At 40.9% G+C, this 23,012-nt stretch overlaps 3 protein-coding genes across 5 annotated transcripts in view; 1 reads left to right on the top strand and 2 right to left on the bottom strand.

The window, feature by feature from the left end:
- Positions 1–852: 852 nt before the first annotated feature.
- Positions 853–4,844, top strand: LOC308119932 (galectin-related protein B). The gene is made up of 4 exons (XM_080480229.1): positions 853–948; positions 1,240–1,325; positions 2,602–2,788; positions 4,009–4,844. The coding sequence occupies exons 1-4, from the start codon at positions 922–924 to the stop codon at positions 4,150–4,152; spliced, it is 444 nt and encodes a 147-aa protein (XP_080336355.1). The 5' UTR covers positions 853–921; the 3' UTR covers positions 4,153–4,844.
- A 700-nt stretch (positions 4,845–5,544) lies between these two features.
- On the bottom strand, positions 5,545–10,394 carry plek2 (pleckstrin 2). 3 transcript variants are annotated; one of them, XM_080480217.1, is made up of 10 exons: positions 10,171–10,394; positions 9,862–9,960; positions 9,621–9,785; positions 8,475–8,659; positions 8,289–8,380; positions 6,835–7,016; positions 6,659–6,760; positions 6,489–6,572; positions 6,250–6,328; positions 5,545–6,093 (listed from the first exon to the last, which is right to left on the bottom strand). In XM_080480217.1, exons 2-10 carry the CDS (start codon positions 9,913–9,915, stop codon positions 5,966–5,968), a joined length of 1,071 nt encoding a protein of 356 aa, XP_080336343.1. In that variant the 5' UTR covers positions 9,916–9,960; positions 10,171–10,394; the 3' UTR covers positions 5,545–5,965. The 3 variants fall into 3 exon arrangements, 2 of the variants coding, with proteins under 2 accessions (XP_080336343.1, XP_080336342.1); XM_080480216.1 differs by lacking the exon at positions 10,171–10,394 and having other exon boundaries at positions 9,862–9,989; XR_013935998.1 differs by lacking the exon at positions 10,171–10,394 and having other exon boundaries at positions 5,546–6,093; positions 6,659–6,752; positions 9,862–9,989.
- A 2,278-nt stretch (positions 10,395–12,672) lies between these two features.
- tc2n (tandem C2 domains, nuclear) overlaps positions 12,673–23,012 on the bottom strand; it is a 15,423-nt gene continuing 5,083 nt past the window's right edge. Inside the window, exons 5-12 of the mRNA XM_080480211.1 lie at positions 22,948–23,012; positions 18,837–18,909; positions 17,919–18,019; positions 17,483–17,599; positions 16,569–16,760; positions 15,257–15,371; positions 14,969–15,168; positions 12,673–14,208 (exon numbers count right to left, since the gene is read on the bottom strand). The exon at positions 22,948–23,012 is cut by the window's right edge and continues 15 nt beyond it. Of these exons, the coding sequence (XP_080336337.1) occupies positions 14,098–14,208; positions 14,969–15,168; positions 15,257–15,371; positions 16,569–16,760; positions 17,483–17,599; positions 17,919–18,019; positions 18,837–18,909; positions 22,948–23,012 (974 nt within the window). The 3' untranslated portion in view covers positions 12,673–14,097. The remainder of the gene's footprint in view (positions 14,209–14,968; positions 15,169–15,256; positions 15,372–16,568; positions 16,761–17,482; positions 17,600–17,918; positions 18,020–18,836; positions 18,910–22,947) is intronic.

Genomic DNA, 23,012 nt, shown 5'->3' on the forward strand with positions numbered 1-23,012 from the left:
GTCATAATAGCTTCTGAATTTAAAGCTTTAGGGTTTTTCTTTGTTGTTTGAATTGTCAGTTAGAGCATACGTATATAAAAATTTTGATATATTCAAAAAAACAACATAATCTCAACATAAAGCATATTTTAATTAACCCTTCTGGTACAAAACACATTGATTTGTGGAAAAAAATTAATATGGAAAAAATGTATAATATTTATAATCCATAATACACCGACTGATTTCTCGTCATAGGAGAATTATCTGGGTTATATACAGTAGATAGATGAAAAATCTATACATATATGAAATTGCAGCAAATAGAACACTGATCCTTATTTCTGATTCTTTTGATGAATTGTGACCTCTAGTATTAAATATGTGTGATTTAAAATATGTTACATTAATCTTCTAACATAAAATTATTCCTGATCTGACATTTTTTGAATAAAACTCAGATGAATAAAGTCTAATCTTTTCGTCAAGGTGATATCTGGTTTATGACTGTATATACGATGGCATTATTGGATGGTAAAAGTTGAGATACTGTGGTATTATTGTGCAATGGGATGAGCCAGTTTACTTAAACAAGCACTTCAGAGAAGTTACCCTTTGGGGAGCATTTACCTCAAGGAGGTAAAACAGAAAAACGCAGCGTCGGATGCTCAACCTTTAACAATGCAGATACGGAAATTCAGAAACAAAGACTTGAGAAGTATCTGAGAGAGTGATCTACAAACATAATTATTGGAATAAGCTGAAATGTATATGTCTATTCAGCATGTTCACACCAATACTGTCTCCCTCCCATCATACTGGGAGCCAGTCTCCATGACAACGTGGGAGAGGTGGGGTCTTCCAGCTGGAGGCAGAGTCTATCAGTCCTCAGTTGGCATCATTTGGCTCGAAACCGCCACACCGCATCACGCCCCGAGTGGAATGGAAGAAAAGGACAAGAAAGAAAATGTACGTAGTCTTTCCTCCCTCCTATTTTCTTGCGTGCATCATGACAAACCCGCACAATTCTGATGTCGCGCAGCGCATTGAGCCACAAGTTGATGCAGCTGAGTCACCGGTCGTTAAAAAAGACGGATCAATAAATCTATTGTTTCCGAGCTGTGCCACCGACGAAGACCTCCGCAGACGGGATCGTTCATACAGGTTTATCCCCATGATGAAGAAGAGCGAGGGATGTCCCGTGCAGCCGCGCAGGCCTCCTCATCCTCCTCCTCCTCATGCTCTATTGTTCCTCCACAGGGGGAGTACATCGGAGAGATAAAAGGTGGGATGCGGCCTTCAATGAAGCTGGTTGTCATGGGAATTATTAACAAGAAACCCAAAAGGTAAGCGCATGCTTAGTTTACTAGTTTGGGGAGGAACCTGAATTATGCATTAGCGATCCAGGCTACTGTTGCGCACAGTGGAGAGAGGGCGCGTCAAGACGCACAATAAAGCTGAATCTTAAGCAGACGCGCAGCTGTTGCCTGGATTTTCTTGCATCTGGTGCCCAGACAGTCCTCAAATGATCTGGGAACACATTTCTCTAATTCCACTGCATTGGGCTAAATCCGTGAATGCGCATGGGAGAGAAGCAGAAATCCCAGGAAACCTGAAGTTACTGAGGAATTCCACATATCAGCGGCTATTTTTCCATTCCGTCATCAGTTATGTCCAATTTTTAGATCACTCACACAAAAAAAACTTACTGTGCAAAAATAGATTAAGACTCGGGAATTATATAATGTAGAGGGATTTATTTTTGGCTGCAGAAACTTGATAAGGACAACGTTTCAACACAGTGGTTCCAAAGGCCACGGTGCCAAAACTACATATCGTGAAAAACATAATTAGACAATATTATAGACACACGAGGTGTGTCAAACATAAGGCCCGTGGGCCAAAACCAGACCACAAGATGCTCAAATCTGGTCTGCCAGCCTCCAAAAACTAAAACTAAAACTATATATTTAATAAACACATTTCTTAAGAGAAGCAGAAACAACAACAAAACCATGCTGTCAGGGTGAATTTGTAAAAAACACACATAATGTAACTGCCATTTCACTGTATTTAGCACCAGAAAGTTTCATTAAAATTAACATTATCTTCAGATTCTGGTCATTTTCCATAGTAATTGTTTGGTTTTGTGAAAATATTGACTTTTGTACTACCTAGACTCTGTGCCACAACTAAAGAAAAACTTTAAAGTGGTGTATTTGACAGCAGGCTCTCCCAGTGGATCACTTGGCAGCTGTGGGTGGGAGAAATGTGGGAGTAATTCAGTAAAAGTCTATAATATACGTCACTGAAACCTCTCTTTTTGTTGAATAATAATAATAATTATTATGATTATTTACAATGTGAACACTTATCACATTTAGCTGAGGTATAGTATTCTGTAATACGAGATAAACTTTTTATGATATGATAAAGTATGTGTATTTCTATTTCTATAAAAATCAGCACAGAATGTGGTTTAGTATATCACATTTCACAATGTGGCTTCCAGGGGTCACGTCTAGTCGACCTGAAACTGAAGAGGTCACTGTTCCCCACAGAGGGTAGGACTGATCCTTTCAAAGAAAAGACAGATACAAACCTTGAGGTGTGTTTTCCCAGCATGGAAGTGACTCTGTCCAGTAAAGCTGAGGAGGAGGAGGAGGACACGGAGGGCGACGTGGGTCTGCAGCTGAAGGTCAGCTTCATGGAGAAGGCCGTCCAGCGTAACGCCCGGCTGGCTGGGAAGTGGGGTCCAGCTGAAAACACCCTCTCCTTTTTCCCTTTTGCACCCGGAGAAGCTTTCAAGGTAGAGTTTGCACTTATATACTTTCCCTTATTGGGTTAATGAATGAAGAGGGTTTTTTTTTTTTTTTTTTTTTCTGGTATTTTGTTGTTTTTGTCACAAACCTTCTGGGTGATTGTCGTGTGTCAAAGCTGAGGATTCTGCACAGTCAGCTTTTAAAACTGCACAGTAAGCAGCTTGGCGTGCAGTGAAACCTTATTGTTGGTCCTTTGAGGATAAAACTGCTATCTCCGTCTTCATCTTGTACGCCAGGGCGTGCAACTAACCTGCTGTCCAAAATTCAAATGTGCCCAAATAAGATTCAACAACCTTCGCTCCATGCGGGATTCGCGGAACATCGTGACATTTTTAAATCCTGAAAACTTTTAATTGAAACAAGAAATTTTCTCAACATGACTTCAAAAAATGGTTTTCGGGTTAAAGTCCCAGTCTCGAAACATTTTCAGGGATTTAAATATCCCTGCAAACGTGTTGAAGAGGTTTAAACGCTTCTCCTCCAACTCTTCTCAATCCTGCAAATCAGAAAGTGTGTGACATGATCCGTCAGCGTGTCGGTTTGATCTCCATCCAGATTAATTAGTTTAATTCATTTTGCAAGATGTCTGATGATGAAACTAAAGCTGGACTTGACACGGATTGCTATGCACGTTTTGGGATATACCATTTACGTTTGTTAACTTTCACCAAAACCGCTGCCATGCTGAGTGACGTCAGACCTGCTCGTCTTTAGTTTGACATAAGTTCCCAGTTTCTCAGTGGGAAATTCCCAGTTTTCAAATGCATTTTCCCCCACTGGGAAACGGGATCTTCCAAAATCCCAGCGACTTAAATGATAATAATATTATAAAACTAGAGAGTGGGCGGCTAAAAATACTAATAAAGTATTTGCTTATAAATTGTGAGATAATTTTAATATATTCCAGGAAGAAATAAAGATAAAGAACAACATTTAGCCGAGTGTTAAAAGGAGTAAAAGTTTTTCCTTCCAACTTGTAATTAAATAAAGTTTGTTGCAAAAAACTTGAATGAACAGAATGAAGATCAAGAGATGAAACGTGAGAAGTTGAATCAGTTCAAACTTAGTTTCTGATGTGTTTGTATTGTCTGGACTAGAATGAAGGAATGTGTGGACAGAGACGGGACTTCTTTTCCATTCAAGCTGATAGAATGTGTGTTTCCTTCTACCTGGTTTTGACTGATTCTACCTTCCCTCCGACTCCCAGATGGAGATCGTTTGTGAGCACCAGCAGTTTCGTATCCTGGTGGACGGACAGCCTCTATGTGGCTTCAGCCACCGGCTCCCCCGGCTCGCCTCCCTCACCGCCTTACGAGTCTTCGGCGACCTACAGCTCACCAAGGTGGCCTAACGCCAGCGTCCGACCCGCAGGGGGAGGACGTGGGACTGTGTACAATACGTAGGGGTTAGAATAGATCAAATTTTTCCAGTGATTAAACAAACCCTGGTTTGTTGTGTTTCCATTTTCAAAGTTGCACCCCCCGTTTAGACGACGTGCCTTCATCAAGATTAAGTCTGAGGACTTGAAGAGACCGGCTGAATGTAACAGTCGTTAGTGTCTCCAATCGAAGGAGGAATGTGATTTGAACTGAATTTAGTTAGAAACAATCTGACCGGGTTCGTTTTCTGTGCACAGATGATGTGTCGCTTCGCAAAATGAGTTTCTGCATCGAGTCAAAACGGAGTTCAGACATTTTGTCTTTGTTGTTTCCGGCGTTAACCTTTGAAAGCACTCGTGTTTATGAGCGCCTGCATGAAGATGAATGTGTCCGGGATCGACATCCTGACGGAGATTGTCATTCCCAGCCCGGCTAAGTACTGTAACAGGCAGAATAAAGTACAATGACTTCAGTTTGCCCACATGAGTGCATGCCAGTGATCACACAATGTCTTTCATTTCTCTCGCTTCACGTCCAGATTTACCTGGAAGCTGGAAAATGTTGCCATCATTGTGTTCTTATTATTTACCACCAGCACTTGTCATGTGAATGTTTCATACTGACTTTACTTCACTGCAATAAATCACATGTGTTGTTACTTGTGGCTGCTTTCAGACTGGATTCACTCCAGAATGTCCCGTCTTGCGCCACTCATGGTGGTGTCACCTGTGACGGCGCCGTGAGCGGCCCCTGGAAGCCGCTCCAGCTCAGGATGAGTCATTCTGACAAGGCGAGGCTCAGATTGCTGAGTGGGAGTGTCTGTCTGAGTGCGGGGAGCGGCCCCAGCAGCCAGGCTGAGCTCAGGTTTAATGTCCCTACTTGTTCTAGATTTCCAGAATCTGACACTATGCTTACATAAAACTGCTTTTTAAATCTAATCACAGGGGTTTGGATCCACCAACATGTTTTAAGAGTTTTGGGTTCGTGACTGAACACGCCAATAATCTTACATTTAGGCAGGTGGCGACGGTTACCAGCTGGGAGTGAAATTCCAACTCTTCAACATTAATATCACACAGGTCAGTCCTGCTAAAATCTGCAGGTTAAACAACAACCAATGGTTTTCTAAAGCGACAGAGATGAAATGATTTTCTTCATTTATATATATATTTTTTTGTTAAATCAAAAGTAACCAGAAATTTTCATTATTTTCATTTCATTATTTAATTTAATTTAATTTAATTTAATCAGTTGTCCAATTCTATGTATTTAAAGCATCAAAAGTTGGATTTGAGTAACTGTTTGAGGGGAAATTCGTACCTTATATCTGTTTGAAGAAGACAGACACAACGAGCCGGACAGCTATGGGTTAAGCACAATTTTGTTTCGATACAAACCGCAGATTAAAGATGGAAAGAAGTCTACAAGGTGTATCAGTATGATAATAAAATACAATATCCACATTTGATTTTTAGACGACAAGGATCTTAAATACTTGCGTAAATTAATTTTCTTGGACCAGAAAAAACAAATGTTAAGAACACAGATTGAAAAATGTCACAAAAAAGGATTTAATTCATCTTTAAAACACATGACGTTTATAAATTACACTGAAATACTAGAAGAAAAGTTGCTGCAATACTTTAAAACCCTGTTTCAAAAACCAAGACTTGACAACATTCAGGAGGGAAAATGAATGTTGGACACATTCACAGAATGAGTAACTTGAACACAGGCTGAAGTCAGAGAGCTGACTCCTGTGAACAGTGAAGGTTTACCTCCACTCTACGTCTGCTCTCTGATGGCTTCGATCCAGTCCACCTTGTCCTGCTGAGTCGGCGCCTGGATGAAGTAATGCGTGTCTGACTGGGTGATGATTTTAAACAGGTTGCCTTGAACGTTTCCTTTCACGCCTGCGTGAGATGAGAAATGATCATCGATCATCATTTTTGTCTTATTGTCAGAGAACAACCTGTGACACGATTCATCCTAAATTCAAATAGGACAACTTGTATGTATGGGTGTTTTTCTCAATTTATGTTATTTTCAATTAAAATTGTGAAACTCACCTAAGGGAACTCCGTTATCGTTAAGAGAAGACACGAGGCAGCCTCGCAGTGAGAACCCACCCGCGGGACTGACGTCATCCTGAGAAATGACAGAAGATCAGACATGAGGGAGAAACACTGATATTTCTGAGACACGAGATCTGAACCTGAACTGAAGGCAAACAAAGCAGCCCGCACAGAGTGAAACTGTAAAGAGTCATAAGTCAATAGGTTTCCCAGTTCATTTCCTGTGCACTCACCTTGGTGGGATCGTAATAGTGGAGGAAGGCCGGCTCTGAACGCAGCACAAACAGTCGGACCTTCCAGTTCTTCCTTCTGTGTCCCTGCAGGAAGAAAAACACTTTAAATTGACTCATTCATTCACGCAGGAAGAAACTTATCTTTGTAAACCGTAACACTGTGCTTTAACCTGTTTGAGTAGGAACCCTCTCTTTATGACTTCCCCACTGCGCTCCACTGCAGACAGAGACGTCTCTGCTTTCACGATGCCTCTCTTCTTCAAACTGTCAGACTGAAGTCAGAGACGACTCAGATCGGTGCAGTAAATAAATTAAAAACCTGCGCGTGATGCCTGGGTATACGTACGAAGCTGTACAGCGCGGTGGAGTCGTCCATGAACTGCTCGCCGCCGGTGCGCAGGGCCTCCACGCTCTTCATGCCCACAGTCCTCAGGAAACCCTCCTCCAGGAGGGCCGAGGCCAGCGTGACGGCGTCCACCCGGGTCAGAGCCAGCTGCATGAACACCAGCCAGTCCACCACCGCCGAACCTGCAGGGACGTCACACAGAGGGGAAGTTTCACTCCTGCAGGGGTCGCTGCAGAAAGATCAAGGTCAAAAACCTCAAAACATTTCGCTGCACAGTAGACTATGTATCATTGTTGTTTGTGACAAATGAAGGACTTGACTTGGACCAGGTCCTCCAGACTCGAGGTCAAGACTTCAATTAATACACATCCTGCATGGATGGATTGAAATCCACCCAAAGATGTATGGAGGGATGACAGAAACATGAAAATATGGTCAAATCCTGGTAGTTGGTCGTTGTTGGTCGTTGATAGTTGTTGATGGTGGGAGTTGGTAGTTGTTGTTGTGCTAGTTGATGGTTGTTGTTGTGGTGGTGGTTGTCGGATGTTGTGGTGGTTGTTGGTAGTTGATGGATGATGTTTGTTGATGGTGGTAGTTGATGGTTGATTGTTGGTGGTGGCGGTAGTGTTTGTTGTTGTAGTTGATGGTTTGTTGTAGTTGATGGTTTGTTGTAGTTGTTGATGTTTTGTTGTTGTTGATGATGGCTTGTTGTGGTTGATGGTTTGTGGTTGTTGATGGTTTGTTGTAGTTGATGGTTTGTTGTAGTTGATGGTTTGTTGTAGTTGATGGTTTGCTGTGGTTGTTGATGTTTTGTTGTTGTCGATGTTTTGTTGTAGTTGATGTTTTGTTGTTGTCGATGTTTTGTTGTAGTTGATGGTTTGTTGTTGATGGTTTGTTGTTGATGCCTTGTTGTTGATGGTTTGTTGTGGTTATTGATGGTTTGTTGTTGTTGATGGTTTGTTGTTGTTGATGGTTTGTGGTTGTTGATGGTTTGTTGTAGTTGATGGTTTGTTGTTGTGGTTGCTGATGGCTTGTTGTGGTTGATGGTTTGTTGTGTTTGTTGATGGTTTGTTGTTGTTGATGGTTTGTTGTGGTTGATGGTGGTGTTTGTTGCCTTTTTAGGGGCGTTTGGTTCAGTTTGGATATTCCAATGCCTTTCAAACAAAACAAGTACCTAAATAATTCACTAAGCAATAATAAATATTATGTATAAATTGTATTGCATTGTTAAAACGCAGTAAAACCAGCTACAGAAGCAGTATCATTCACTGCTGGTGGCATTCGTATAAACTTCATACTGATGTCTGATCTAGTTTTTATTCTTGAAAATCAATGAAGGAATCATCACTGAGCATTAAAAAAAAAAAAAAAAAAAGCAGGTAGAATGAAAACCTTTATAAATAAATGAAGCTCAACCAGAGTTGTGGGAGACGGTTGACGTCTGGAATGCTCACCTGAGAAACAGTTGCTGTAGGTGCTGCCATGCTCCACGTGGTTGTTCATGTTGATGCCGCTGTGCACGTCATACATGGACTCCAGCACTTTGCTGCCAGATCAAATGAAGACACTCGTTGGTAAATCAGTTTCCGATGGTGGAAACCTGGAGCCGGTTGATGCTTCTTCTTTTTTTTTTTTTTTACCTTAAATTTACACTCTGGAGGTGAACTCCGCACGGGTCCTGCTGGTTCGCCACCGTCCCGCCACCGTCCGTCTGCAGCTTGTTCACTGCAGTGGTGATTCCATCCGCCCACTCGTCCCTCTCCCCCCTGGAACAAGCCTCCAAAAAATGATCCACGCCATTCTTCGTCCGGAGCTTGAACACCAACTTCAGGGGAAATACCCCCCCACCCCAAAAAAAAAAAAACACAAGAAAGAAGATGCTGATGTTCACCTTGGTTTCTTAGAACGACTCGTTTATGGAGCTCAGGTCTGGACAGAACAGAAACCTGAGGCGATGCATTTTAATCCAGAATGAGGCGTGTGAGCTCTGCTGGTAAAAACACTGCTCCAGGGTCCGCCAATAAACAAGTAAACAGAGGAAGAGCAGCCATTCCACGTTCATATGTCACTGAAATGTCGCAGCTTTTGTAAACTTCGTTTCATTAAATCCTCTAAATAAATGTAAATTCTTGAAAAACAAAAAATTTTGGACAACAAACATAGTGGAAATAAAAATGCTCTTTTTGATTGTGTCTTCTATTTTATCGAAACCATTTCTTGTCAGCGACTGAAAACTAGATATTGATGACAGCTAAGAGCTGCTTCTTTAAAAATTAGTTAAATTAGTTATTATATTAGTTATCGTAAGATAACAGAAATTAGTCACTTGGGAAAGTAATTCTGCATTTCATTTAATAACTTCCATCCTTTAGGTTGTATTAATAATGTGTTTTATTCACTCAGTAAGCTCAGCTGAAGTTAGTTATAGTATAAGTAGAATGTAGTATTTAGCTCTATTATCTATTTTTCAGTGGTTGTTAAACAGATCCATGAACTCATGACAACAGTATAAAAAGTCAAAAATCATGTTAGTTGGAGTTACTTGGAAGATTGAGTCACCCTCAAGTAGACAGGAGTTTAAGAAAATAGTGACATTTAAGAAAGCAGCTTCGTTTAGATGCGAGTGAAAATAAAGTTTACGCTAAAGCTATAACTAGTTTTATTTCCATAAATAGAAGCTCACAATATTTGAAATGTTACACGAAGTTTACGGGTCTTTCCATTGTAATCGGTTCTCGTTGCTTTTAGAATGATTTAACCGTTTGAGGCTTCTGCCGTTAACTCACCGGTCTGTTTTCGTGCTCCAGGTAAGGACAGGTGATCTCGCAGTCCTTCAGAGGGATTTGACCTCGCTGACACGAGTCCCGTCTGCCTCCTTCATATTTGTAATAGAGCAGCTTGTCCGGCATCATCACAAACCAGCGGGCCTTCCAGTTGGGCACAACGTGACCCTGTGGACAGAAGATTCATGGTTATTAAACTCAACACGACGTGTTAATGAAAGTGCTGTTTTCCTCCATATCGCACCCTCTTCACCAGGAAACCCTCCCTGAGAACGACGCCTCTCTTTTCGGTCTCCATGCTCTTCACTGGGGTCTTGGCAGCTGAGCTTTTTCCTGTCCGTGCCTGCTCAGGTGTTTAAAAGGAAGGTGAATGCGTCAGCCTGTTCACACCCTCATTCACACCCACACCCACACACACACACTGTGGACTCAGTCCAGCAGTGCAGTTTCAGCTCAGCCTCACACGAGGGTGCTCTGACTCCTTCAAGTCATCAGCAACGTGTGGAGGAGGGTTTTTTTTTTTTGTTTAGTTTTTTTTTAAAGCAGGTCTTACCTCTCCTTCAGCTTAAGCATGTAAAGAATTCACATCCTGGACGTGAAACTGTGGGAAACATCCTCCTCACAGCGTAGAGGTTTTAATGAAAAGACAGCGGATCTGCAGCAGCTGTAACCAATAGGAGCAGAGCTTGGATTCTAGTCCAGTTCCTGAAAAGAGCACAAAGATCCAGTGGACGAGGAAAACTCTTTGTTTCATCCTCCATTTCCTGGTTCGTGGCTTTCACCAAAAGAAAAGCACATACCAGAGAGGGGAGGCGGCAGTTCGAACATTTACAATGAACCTGCTTGACCGATAGAGATGATTTTTTGATTTTAATCTTTATTCAAACTGTAGGTGTTTTAAAGGTGCAATATGTCACATTAATGTAATGGCTCTTTTGTGCATTAGGTGGCAGTAGAGTCACTACAGGTTTAGTCACGTACTGTTTTAGGATGAAATGACTTTGAGCTTCTTTTTTCCCTCCAATAAGAAAATAATTGACTGTCACTCTTCCATACTGATCAATTACAACTTGGTCTGACCTCTTGTCTACACTTTCCTTGAGTCCAGTCGATTCTTTCCAGCTCTTTACCTTCTTGTCTTCCTCTCTGATTTCTCCTCAAGTGTTTCCACCTGCATCTCATCAGCCTTGAATGCCAGCCTGTAGATTGAGGCCACGTTTACATAGATATTTTAAAAAATGGATATTTTCCCCTCTACGTTTAGAAAAAATTCTTAATTTACAAGACACATACACTTGGTTCAGAGCTGCTATGAGCATGCCAAACCTGTAGGGGGCAGTGTAACGACAAGCATGAAGCCATGATAGCTAGTTAGAATCCTGGAGAAAACACGTCACGATTTGTGATGTAAATCTCCGCCTACCATCCTTTAGATGCAAATGAAGACACAGGCCTTGCATTTACACATAAACGCAGCTACGGGTCTTCTCAAATTATGATTTCTGAAAACTCTCTGGCCACAGTGGAGATTTAGAAATACTCAGTGTCTCTCAGTTTGCATCTAAAAAGGGGTAAGTGGAGATTTGCTGTCACCTCGTACTTTTTCCAGGATTCTGAATGGCTATTATGACTTAATGCTTCTCGCTACACTGCCCCCTACAGGTTTGGCATGCTCATAGTAGCTCTGAACCAGGTGTATAGGTGGATCAGTGTCTATGGAGACTTTTTTTTTTTTTTTTTTAAACGTAGAAGAGAAATATCTCTTTTTGTAAAAACCTGAGTTCATGTAAACTTTGTTTTTTCCCCCTTTTATTTCGTTTGCACCTGGTGGTGCAACATATGGCCATAGGGTTTGTGAAACAACCTTGCAGAATAGTAAAAAATATAACAAGCTGCAATTTTGGGATAAATGTCGCTGATTTGCACACTGTGGAATCCATTGTTTTAGTAGGAGTAACTAATGTACCTCAGCACTGAGACCCAGATATGTGCAGAAATGGTAGCAAATGATTCTAATGTTTTTTTTTTCATTTTAGGGTTTTAAAAATAAAAATTCATTATTGCTGCAGGAACCCAGTTAGTTCTGCACTGCGTCTCCCAGGTGAGCAGACCTGCACACACAGGCATGCCATGGAGAAAACACTGGAATGTGGATTGGCCATCATCCCAAAGAATCTGCTAAGTACACACAAAGGGAAGGAAAAAAAAACCCAAACTGGTGCTCTGCAGTAATCTTCAGATAAAAGCTGAGATGTTGAAGTAACTGTTTTTAAAGGCGTGTCTGCAGTGGACTCTGTGTGACATTCATTAAAAATCAAACATTAATTGTACGGAGGAAAAAAAATTAACATTAAGGGTGTTTAGGCGCAGTGGGATGTGAAGGGCTCTGATGCAGGCCGGCCCGTGTGGGACTCCTGGTTGTCCTGGTCACCACACACACACCAACACACACACACTATAAACACACTTATTGTCCCCTGGGTGTGTGTCTGTGTGTCCACAGCTGGTTACACAGAACACGTCGCTGGTCAGTGTCCTGCTTTATGAGACTGAACAGGATTCCCATTAAGTTAACTCTCTCCATGATTTGACCTAAAAAAAAAAAAAAAAAAGCGATTTAAAACAACAAAGCTTGCTTTTTATTTTTTATTTTTTTAGGTCTTGGAAGCATGATCTTCAATTTTGACCCTCTGAAGCGGCGCCGTGCGGCAGTGACATGAAATTGTTAAGAAAAAGTGAGGAGGTGAAACTCTGCCACGCTGTTTGCTTTGAGATTTCTCATTCATGGCTTCTTCAATAAAAAGTGACATGGTGACAGTGGTTTATGGCTGTTGACCTATTTTTACGACTGCTGTGGACTGTGTAATAACGCTCGTGCTGTAAGACATGTTTTCCTTCCATAAGCCAGTGAGACACTTCAGAACGAGGACGGGCATCATTTGTGTTTAAATCTGAACTCATGTATTATCAAATAATCCATTTTTATTATTTCTTAAGGTCGTACCTTAAGCCAAACTATACCTTCTCACTTTATTCAATAAAGACACATCACATTATCAAATATCACCTTCTTTTATTGACTTTCAACATCATGACATATTTGAAAAAGTGTAAATAAAGTGCTTTTATCAGACTTCCACTACATTTACAGTTTTATCATTCGGTGACGCGACGTCCCAGAAAAAGTCAATTTAAGCGACTGAATGGGTAATAAAAGAAAAAGCTGAGTGATTTCCTGTATTTTATTTTTTTACAACCAGTAATGAGCTGATTTTTGTTTGTATTGTCTGTGTAATCAAAGACAAGACAAGGTTGACTCCTCTGTGTCTGCAAAATGTGTTAACTGGGAAATATATATTTTTATAAAGTAGGAAAGTGCATTAAAAAAATGCTTAAAAGTAACTTTCAATACATTGGACAGCATTGTCCAATCACATGACATTAAAAGCAGGGGACATTTTCCATCTATATTATTGGGGCGATAAAGGATAAGCTTTGTTATTTCCTTTATTTTCACATTAAAAAAAAAGCAGATTGCAAAAAAAAACAACTCACTCCTCTGTGCCTCCGAGGCAAACTATTGAACATAGAGAACTTTATATCTTTTTGTTCTATGCTGCCTGGTTAATTTACTGTGACGTGACGTCCTATCAAGGTGAATTAGTGCAAATTAAAAGAAAGAATTAATGATGAGCTGTTATTTTCTCTATGTGTTGCCAAATAGTATTGGCAGTCTAACCAAAGCTGACTCCTTCGTGCCTATTTACAGTATCGGTCTCTATAAACACGTCATGTACGATTTAGATGTTTCCCTCTTCTTCTGAAATAAAAACTTTTACACTATGTTTTCCCGCCGTTTCTAAATATTTGCAGTGTCCTCGACTGGATTTATATCTTCAGCAGGAACTCGTCTCCCTCACAACTTCAGCAACATTAATCACCCCGGTCTGGTGGGGGTAACAGTTTAATCACTTTCTCCCAGGAGACTGCTGCTCACTTATTTCTACTCAGGTAACAGATTTAACTTACATAAAATACACAACTCTACTCAACTAATGTCTATGAGCTATGTGTGATAGAAACTATCTTTTTCATTTTACATGTATTTAAAAAAAAAAAAAAGCAAAGGTATTCCACAACCCTCTCTGGGGCTTCATGGGATTCTTTCATTTTTAAGTTCCTGCCTTTCCAACTGAAACTGTGATAAAGTTTCCACCACAGAGCAGGGACACGTATGAGACGTACAGAAAACATCAATATATCCAGTGAAATCGCTTCATTAAACTGAATTCTACTGAGCCTTTCCAGCAGCAGCTCTTCGTTTAAAATCCTTGTTACTCGCCGATCTGCGCTCACTGGGAAGTGTCAGTTTGAAAGCTTTTCCACACCTTCGGCCGGTCAGTCGGACTCGGTCAGCGTTTCAGGACGGGGGAAAGGTGAGCGTTGGCAGTGCATCGGGAGGAAGTGGGGCGATGCCGGTTCAGGAGGAGCTCAGCCGGTGCCAGGACGCCACCACCTTCTCCGGGTTAGCCATCGTGTCTTTCCACTGCGCCACCGCGTCTGGGACGGGGCTGTCGAACCCCAGCTGAACCTGCCATGAGCACAGGCAGGAGGAGGAGGAGGAGGAGGAGGAGGAGGAGGAGGAGGAAGATGTGATGTCTCAAGCTAACAACCAAACTGAAAGTCAGTGTCAGAGCGTATTGGTGAGTTCAAATCTCTTCACTATTGAGAAAAGGCACTAACTTTTTCCATTTAGTCATGTTTATTCTAAAGTAATTCATTTCCATCGGTGACAAACATATAATACTTAATTCAATTGTTCTGCTGAACATTGAGATCAGGGCTACTGCTGGGACACACCTACCTTGAAGTCAGCAAACTGTAACCCCTCGAAGTTTCATTAGTTTTGATCCAAACTGTGAAAAACAACTCAGGATTCTCAGGCAAAAACCATCAGTGCAGCGGAGCTGACCGTTTCAGGCTTATTTAAGGAATTATCTATCTGGCTCAAACAAGCAGACCTTCCTGTGATCCTTTCTGTTGCTTATGGATCCTAAAATCCATGTGAAATTACTTAATAAGTCCAACAGTCACCGACTGTTGCTCTTGTTATTTTAAACATCAGACACACAGACCACACTCGCCCCCGTCCAGTTCCAGGAAAAGGGAAAGGTGAGATGATTCAAACTGACTGTGTTTCTCAGGTAATTTCAAGGGAGATTATCAAAAGCAGGCATGTTAATTCAAAATAAAGACACACTATGTCTCCTAATTGGGGAAATCAGCCTGTTTTATTCTGATTTCCACTAAACTAGAAATAACCAAGATAATCCTATTTCAGATGGTCCCACCTGTCCGAGACACCGTTTCCTCCTGACGGAGCTGCGGCTGTAGAGTCTGACCACCAGCGAGTAGGCGTGGTCCAAGGACGCCAGGAGGAAGTGAAGAGTCTCCGCCCACTGACACTGCCCCGCCGAGGCCTTCAGCACCCGGGTCTTCTTCTTCATCACCACCCGCCCCAGCTGGAGCATCTCCACCTTGACGTAAAACGCTTCGGGAGAGGAGCGAGGAGGGAAGTGAGCGACGGGCAGCGGCCGTTTACGTCTTTACAGCTCCGGAAAAAACAAACGCAGACTGACCTTGGGTGAGAGGCGAGGAGGATGCTGGGAGGCTCTGGGCGGCGAGGACCTGGAGCTGGATGCGTCCGTTGACCGGCTGGAAGCAGGTGGTGAGGTGCAGCTCAGAGTGACACACCTGTGAGAAGACATTCAATTATGTCTTAATACTTGGACATTTGCAGTAGAATGATCAAAATTCCCCAAATTCTGCTTTAAAGGCTCCATGAAATTATGTCCGAATGATTTAGAATTCAATATGTTTTGCAGAAGATTAACAGGACACAGATTTTTCTTTTTTTTAAATCAACATTGGAGAAATTGGAGTTTAGTTTTAACCTTTTATAGGGCAAATATACTTGAAAATGTCACTGGAAGACTCTGATTTGAGGCAATTTAACATGTGAACAGACTCACTAATGTGACTTTCATGTTTGAAAAAACATGCCAAGAATACTTGAATCACACGAACGAACGGTTTTCACCTTAGTGGAGCAAACAAACAACAACAACAACAACACTCAACTGATGACACAAGTTTGAAGGTTTTCAGACGGATGAGAAACAGTTTCTCTCCTGCTGTTGTGATTCATGCGAAGCTCCAAAACACATTGTTCCCCCTTCAAACAGCCGCTGATAGGTTTCTCGTCGAACACACACACACACACACACACACACACACACACACACACACACACACACACACACACACACACACACACACACACACACACACACACACACACACACACACACACGGGTTTAACCATCTGGGATCTTAAGAGCTTTTCCTCGGAGCGACAGTGATTTGGGCCATTTTGGCCCCTTTGTGTTCGGCCGCTGAGAGAAATCAGGAAGGACGATGATGATTCACAGTCTGATCTGCTAAGTACAGACACAGCTCACATTTTACCGTCAGCGGTGAGACAGACTTCCATTTATCGGCAAAATCGCTCTCTGCTGGAGGAATGGTTTGAGGTTTGACCTACTTTTCAGGATGTGCACTCCGGTTGCTTCCGTCCGGTCAAAACCCGTTTTCCAATCTTCTTCATAAATGGACCCCGTCTTTATTCAATATTATTATGCAACACGTTTTTTGTGAGTGGGGCTACAATGCTTCACGCAGACAGTTTTATCAGGGACACATTGTCTTTATTTACACAGCGGCCTGATAAAAGACAGCAGCTAAACTCAGGAAATGGTGGACGATAAGTACTCTGGGATATTTCCCACACAGACGTTTGTTTGTACTGTTTTTAACCTTAACTACCTCTTTGTCTTCTTCTTCTTCAATGAACAATGTGTGTGTACTTCTTTGGCCAGATGAGAGTCTCACCGAGGACTTGGACAGAGGGCAGAGGTCGAGCCAGTGCTCCGTCTCCCAGGGGTCGAGGCTTCGCAGCGAGAGGACGCACTCCGCCACCGTGCGCTTCCTGGGCTGGTGCGTCTGCAGCCGCAGCACCAGAGCGCTGCAGCGCAGCTGCTGGAGACGCAGCGTGAACACAAAGGTCTCCATGAAGGACACGTCCTGAACGCAGAGACAAGAATGAGCGGAAATGTGACAGACTCTCGGAGATACAAATAAGCCATACAATGAAAAATACAGTATAGTGAGTAAGTACAGTATGTACATTTCATCTATATAGATTATAATAAATCGGTGCTTCACCGTAAGTCAAAATACAGAAAATACAAAATTACAGCTCAACCAGGACAAATGCAGAGTTTGGAAATTGGTCAGTATGAATAGATTTGCATATCATCTGTATAACAATAGAGGTCAATGGAGTGTTTCCTGATTATATTCCAACAAGAAACATGTATAATGTGAAAAGTATAGGTCCTAATACAGAACCCTGTGGAACTCCATGCTTACCTTTAGTCTGAGCTCATTAAGAGTCATTATTAACATGAACGGAGTGGAACCTCTTTGTATAATCAAAAACACTAAACTGATTTCGATCATGTTTATCAGACAATATATCTGCATGTCATCAGCATAGAGGAAATAATAAATACTATTATTATTATCATTAGAGAAGCTGGAGTAAAACTCATGCATGCACAGGGAGAACATGCAAACATGGAGAGCTCAGACCGAACCAGTAATTCTAATTTTGTGCAGGTTTTAACCCTTAAGACTTAACTAAATAACAATACTGTGCCTCGAATGCATTTTAGAAATATGTAGGAAGAGGGTTTGTAGGATTGTTTTATCCTCCATAAGGGTAGGTGTGCTGAGCTCGGTACCTGGCTGTACTCCTTGACCGTGCTCTTGAACTGAATTGGTTTGGGGATGGTGATGATGGCTTTGAAACCAACCCTCTGTTGTTCCATCACGTCCGCATGAAGGTTGAGGTCCGAGCACTGAGAGGAAAATAGAAATAAAAATAAAAGAAATAAAAAGCTGTTCAGCAAGCAGGGTTTTTTTCTATTGTCGAAATGCTCTGCGTTGCAATTAATTCATATCAAGACAGTTTTTTCCACAAACAACGACCACTTTGTGTTTAAACCAGGACGGACCTTTGTTTTCAAAAACAACCTTTTCCCTGCAGGAGCGCCGAGAGGAGCGAACACAGAGCGTTATTCTGGACACACACAGGCTCCATTTAGGAAAAAGCTGAGAGAGAACAATGCAGCTTTGTGTAGCCGTGTCTCTTTTCCTGGGCCCTGGATGTAACCTTACCTCCACCAGAGTGATCCACACCTGCTCCAGAGCCTCCTGGTAGCTCAGGCGGACGCACACTTTCCCCAGCTCGCGCTCGTCTCCGGACAGCGTGATGGAATCTGCAGCGTGTACCAGGGACAATTCAGCAGCGTGAAGATTTAACGTGACTGTTAGGCTGTGGAGGCGGCACAATCCTAAACAACTGGAGGAACGTGTGCAAAATCTATCGAGTAATCCAGGAGTTTAGTACATACTTTATGTTTTTACTTTCTTAATAAATGTGTTCTTTTTAATACTAAACTAGCCTGAACATTGAGTGAAAGTCAACAGAACCTCTTGGTACGTAGCATCGCATTATGTAATAACAGTGGAATATGTAATAACAGAATTCATTTTCAACTCAATATGTAACAACATAACAGTTTGTAATAACTTGTTACATATTGCAACAGTTGAGCAATATAACGGTTTTTTTTAATAAATCCTAACTAAGCTGGAAAACTTATTATTATAAGTTTTATAAAACATGTTATTGTGATGACATGATGGCTTTTCTAATTAAGGCATTCATTTTGATGATTTATTACATAATGCGCCAAATTATTACATTCTCTTAAAAAAAAGTAGAGCACCTGCATTTTGTAACAACTGTTGCAATATGTAACACGTTATTACAAAATGGGACATTTATTAAAAAAGATTGTTGCAAAATGTGGCGTTATTACATAATGAGTTGAAAATGTATTACATTATTACATAATGCGGCTCTACAAGGTATCTTAAAATAGGTTCCTTTTTAGGTACTGTACTTAGAAATAGACGATAATCACAGCATGTGCAGTGACGGTATTTCGTGACATTCGGCACAGCAGTTACTTGTTCGGAACTGATTTTGAATGCTTTGCCACGTGTTTGAATGAGGTGGCTGTTAGTTACCCAGGCTGCTCTCGATGGAGCCCATCATGGAGGAGGAGGTGCTGCTGCGGGCGCTGGACATGGAGTCGAGGCGCTGCACAACAAGATCAAACACACAGGAAACACGTCATCAATAAGTCTGATATTGCTGCCTGGATGGCGCCTCTGTAAAGACGGGAGTATGACAGAGAAACTACAACATTTCCAGCAATGTGTCACAAAGCATTTGTTAAACGGTGCGATTGAAGACGTATATTTAAATAAACAAACAAACAAAAACATCCCTGATTTAAACTAATTGAATTTATTTGAATGATATATCTACTCTGTACATTTCCACATATATGAGACACTTTTTCTGGGGTATATCAGTTTTTCGGACATCTGACTCTGCATGCCATCACAGGTTAGTATTTTGTTATATAGTAGTTGGTAAAAGTACATCTGAGGTTAGTGGATTAACTCATCTTTCAACCCCCAGATTCCTACGGTTGCACCCTAAAATGAACAGTATATATTACATCTTTATATATTTATATCTATAATGCACTATAAATCAGGCATCACAATTGATTTCCAGTAAAGAAATAAATAAATGAGCATAATAACCTATAAATGATAATAACTCAAGATATTTCTCTTTGTTTAAATGCAAAAATACAGTATTTAAGTGTTCACATTTAATAAATATATTTTTACAAAACCTGAACATGTTGAAATATCTAACATTAATAAAAGGTGCAGTTTGAAGAATAGATGTAATAAAACCTTCACAAAAAGTTTGATTCTGTCGCTTCCCAGAAAGTTGATTTTAAGACAATCATCAAGGAGGCCACGATGACAGATTGTGCAGCATCCATGTTTGTTTTTATAAATTCAACCACACAAGGTAAATTTCATGTTAAAGTTCATGTTCATTTGGTTTTGGACACATTTCCAACATCCCTGCTCAAGATCAGTCAAAACTAAAATAACACCTTGAAGTGTTTTATTAACATTTGAAGAAGCTCAGAACTTATAGTGAGACTTTTTTTTTTTTACCACGAAGAAGAACACAATGGAACAAAGGCGCTGCTGTTTTGAAACTATTGATCTTCTAACGTTGTCTTTTGTTTCGTAAGATGTCCATTTGGATTAGTTTATTATTTAATCCTGAGGGTGAGTCATTAATCTGTGTTTTTCTCCAGCCTGTGATCAGAGGATCACACTTAAGCCAGATCCTGGTTTTCAGCTTATTTTATTTTTTATTTATTTATTTATTTTTTACTTCAGAAAAGGTACAAATTTGTTCTTTGAAGCTAAATCATTTGAAATCAACCTGAGATTTAAATAAATGTGAATAATCACATCTGGAAATTGTTCTATTTACAAACAGATCTTCCAGCTCATCAGATTTATTATCAGAGGTGGAAAGTAAAGAATTACATTTACTCACTTTACTGCAATTGAGTAGTTTTTTTTTTGTTTTTGTTTTTTTCAGCAATTTGTTTAAGTAGTTTTTGAAATAAGTCATTTTACTTTTACTCAAGTACATCTTTAACCCAAGTATGAAAATATCTTAAGGGGTGGACTGAACCAGGTTTGCATCTTATACCTCCCAGTTGTTATGTGGACTAAATGTAGATTAAAAACAACTTGGATTGGATTTATGACTCATCTTTTTATTTTTTATTTTTTTAATACAGAGGAGTGACCTCCATCAAGTTGTACAATTTGTTCAACTTTTACTCAGAGCACATTTTTAGATGGGTAGAATTTCATCGAAGCAAAGACACCTTTACTCAATTACAATATCTCAGTGCTTTTTCCACGTCTCGTTATTATTATTATTATTATTATAATTTCAATAGTTGACTCTTGAATTTCTCCTCTTTTATCTTAATTATCTACATTATATGTCCTTTTAGATTAGATGCAAATACATGTTTAAGTTATTCCTTTTATTCTGAACCAAACGCAGCAGATTGGAGGTGAGGTTTAGAGGTGAGGTTTGAAGGTAAGGTTAGGGGGTGAGGTTTGAAGGTAAGGTTAGGGGGTGAGGTTTGGAGATGAGGTTTGAAGGTGAGGTTTGAAGGTGAGGTTTGAAGGTGAGGTTTGGCAGTGAGGATTGGAGGTGAGGTTTGAAGATGAGGTTTGGAGGTGAGGATTGGAGGTGAGGTTTGAAGGTGAGGTTTGGAGGTGAGCATTGCAGGTGAGGTTTGAAGGTGAGGTTAGGAGGTAAGGTTTGAAGGTGAGGTTTGAAGGTGAGGTTTGGAGGTGAGGATTGCAGGTGAGGTTTGAAGGTGAGGTTTGGAGGTGAGGATTGGAGGTGAGGTTTGGAGGTGAGGTTTGAAGGTGAGGTTAGGAGGTGAGGATTGGAGGTGAGGTTTGAAGGTGAGGTTAGGAGGTGAGGTTTGAAGGTGAGGTTTGGAGGTGAGGATTGCAGGTGAGGTTTGAAGGTGAGGTTTGGAGGTGAGGATTGGAGGTGAGGTTTGAAGGTGAGGTTAGGAGGTAAGGTTTGAAGGTGAGGTTTGAAGGTGAGGTTTGGAGGTGAGGATTGCAGGTGAGGTTTGAAGGTGAGGTTTGGAGGTGAGGATTGGAGGTGAGGTTTGAAGGTGAGGTTTGAAGGTGAGGTTTGAAGGTGAGGTTTGGAGGTGAGGATTGGAGGTGAGGTTTGAAGGTGAGGTTTGAAGGTGAGGTTTGAAGGTGAGGTTTGAAGGTGAGGCTTGAAGGTGAGGCTTGAAGGTGAGGATTGGAGGTGAGGTTGGAGGTGAGGTTTGAAGGTGAGGTTTGAGGCTTTTCCTGCTCCGAGGTTGTTTGTTGGTAAATCAGTGTATGGTTCAGTGTTTGGCTTCACTCTAATATCCTTCGCAGGTCAGAGTTTAAAGTGGATCTGCAGCAGCGTCAAACTCCAAAATCTACAAACGACATTGAGATCCGTCTCCTCATGTTTTTCTTTCCACCGGCACTTTTGATTTCATTCAGGAAACTTTCGTTTTGTTTGCAGCTGGATTTATTACCGCCGTCGCTCCCGTCATTACTTACTGCTGTTTGCCCTTCGTGTTGCCAAACTCAACGCTTGTGCTTATCTGATGGCGACGTCCACTGTTGCTTTAACGCCGCCGGGACGTTTATCACAGTGTCAAGAGTTAAGACGGGACTTCAGGTGGACTGTTTAGTTTCTCTCACGCAGTCACACCGAGGGAAAAACCACATCCTTTATTTAACAAAGAGTCAAACTGAGAATACGAGCCGGTACGTTGAACTGGGATGTGCGATACTCGTGATACAAAGTCAGACCACAGCTGGTATCGTGGACACTGACACCTTGTGTTAACGTGTAAAAGAAAAGTTTTTTCTTTCATATTTTAACAATTTAAAAATAAACAAAACGTTTTAAACGTTTCAACTTCTTATATGACAATCTTGAGGCTTCATACAGAAACATAAGCACCAAATAGTAACTAAAATAGTGTAATAACTTTCAATTATTCATGAAAAACACACATTCGTCTTAAAAATAGTAACTGGAAAGTAAAATATAGATTTTTTTTAATCTGAGAATTGATCCAAAAACAGACAGAAGTTCATCTGCACATTACTCATACTTCACTCTTCTTAATAAACAAATTTACTGTGAAACTTCAGTATTACTGGTTAAAAGAAAAGGATAAACACAGATAAATGATTGATTCCTAACTGCAAATATGTGAAATATGAAGCTCCAACCAAAACGTCCACTGTCTTGACTTCCTGTTACACAGGAACTTTTTTATTTAATGAAAATATTTGCTTTATATTTCAATTTAACCAGACTCCACTGGATGATTTTAATCAGGCAGATTATGCGAATTCTTTGTTATTTTTTTGTAAAAAAAAAAACCAAAGAAACCAACCAATCAAAAGTGTTGGTTGGCAGGCGCCGAATTCAAATGCTTAATTATCTTATTATTCTTAATTCAAACTGGAAAACCACATGCAAACCAAGAGTTTAATCTGTTTTCATGAGCCTGCTTCATACCGCTGACTCAGCGAATCACAGTGTGAATGTGCCACCGTGCTGCCGAGGACCGTGGAAACTGGAAAACTATATTTGGTCTTTGGGTGAAAAACAAACTGTGAGAATCCAGATTAGATAATGAAAACGTCCCACCTGCTTGTGGCCGTGAGGAGCAGACAGATCAAACATGGAGCTGCTCAGTCGCTGCTGGTCGCCCT

The sequence above is a fragment of the Lipophrys pholis genome (assembly GCF_963383615.2).
Source record: "Lipophrys pholis genome assembly, chromosome: 14".
In the NCBI taxonomy this organism is placed as follows: Eukaryota; Metazoa; Chordata; class Actinopteri; order Blenniiformes; family Blenniidae; genus Lipophrys; species Lipophrys pholis.

Coding starts and splice junctions, on each gene's coding strand:
- plek2 (XM_080480217.1), bottom strand. CDS start 9,915: ATGGAGACCGAAAAGAGAGGCGTCGTTCTCAGGGAGGGTTTCCTGGTG. Junction 6,761..6,834: donor CCACCGCGCTGTACAGCTTC/GTACGTATACCC, acceptor CTCTGACTTCAG/TCTGACAGTTTGAAGAAGAG. Junction 6,329..6,488: donor ACTATTACGATCCCACCAAG/GTGAGTGCACAG, acceptor GTCATTTCTCAG/GATGACGTCAGTCCCGCGGG.
- LOC308119932 (XM_080480229.1), top strand. CDS start 922: ATGGAAGAAAAGGACAAGAAAGAAAAT. Junction 949..1,239: donor AAAAGGACAAGAAAGAAAAT/GTACGTAGTCTT, acceptor GTTCCTCCACAG/GGGGAGTACATCGGAGAGAT. Junction 1,326..2,601: donor ATTAACAAGAAACCCAAAAG/GTAAGCGCATGC, acceptor GTGTTTTCCCAG/CATGGAAGTGACTCTGTCCA.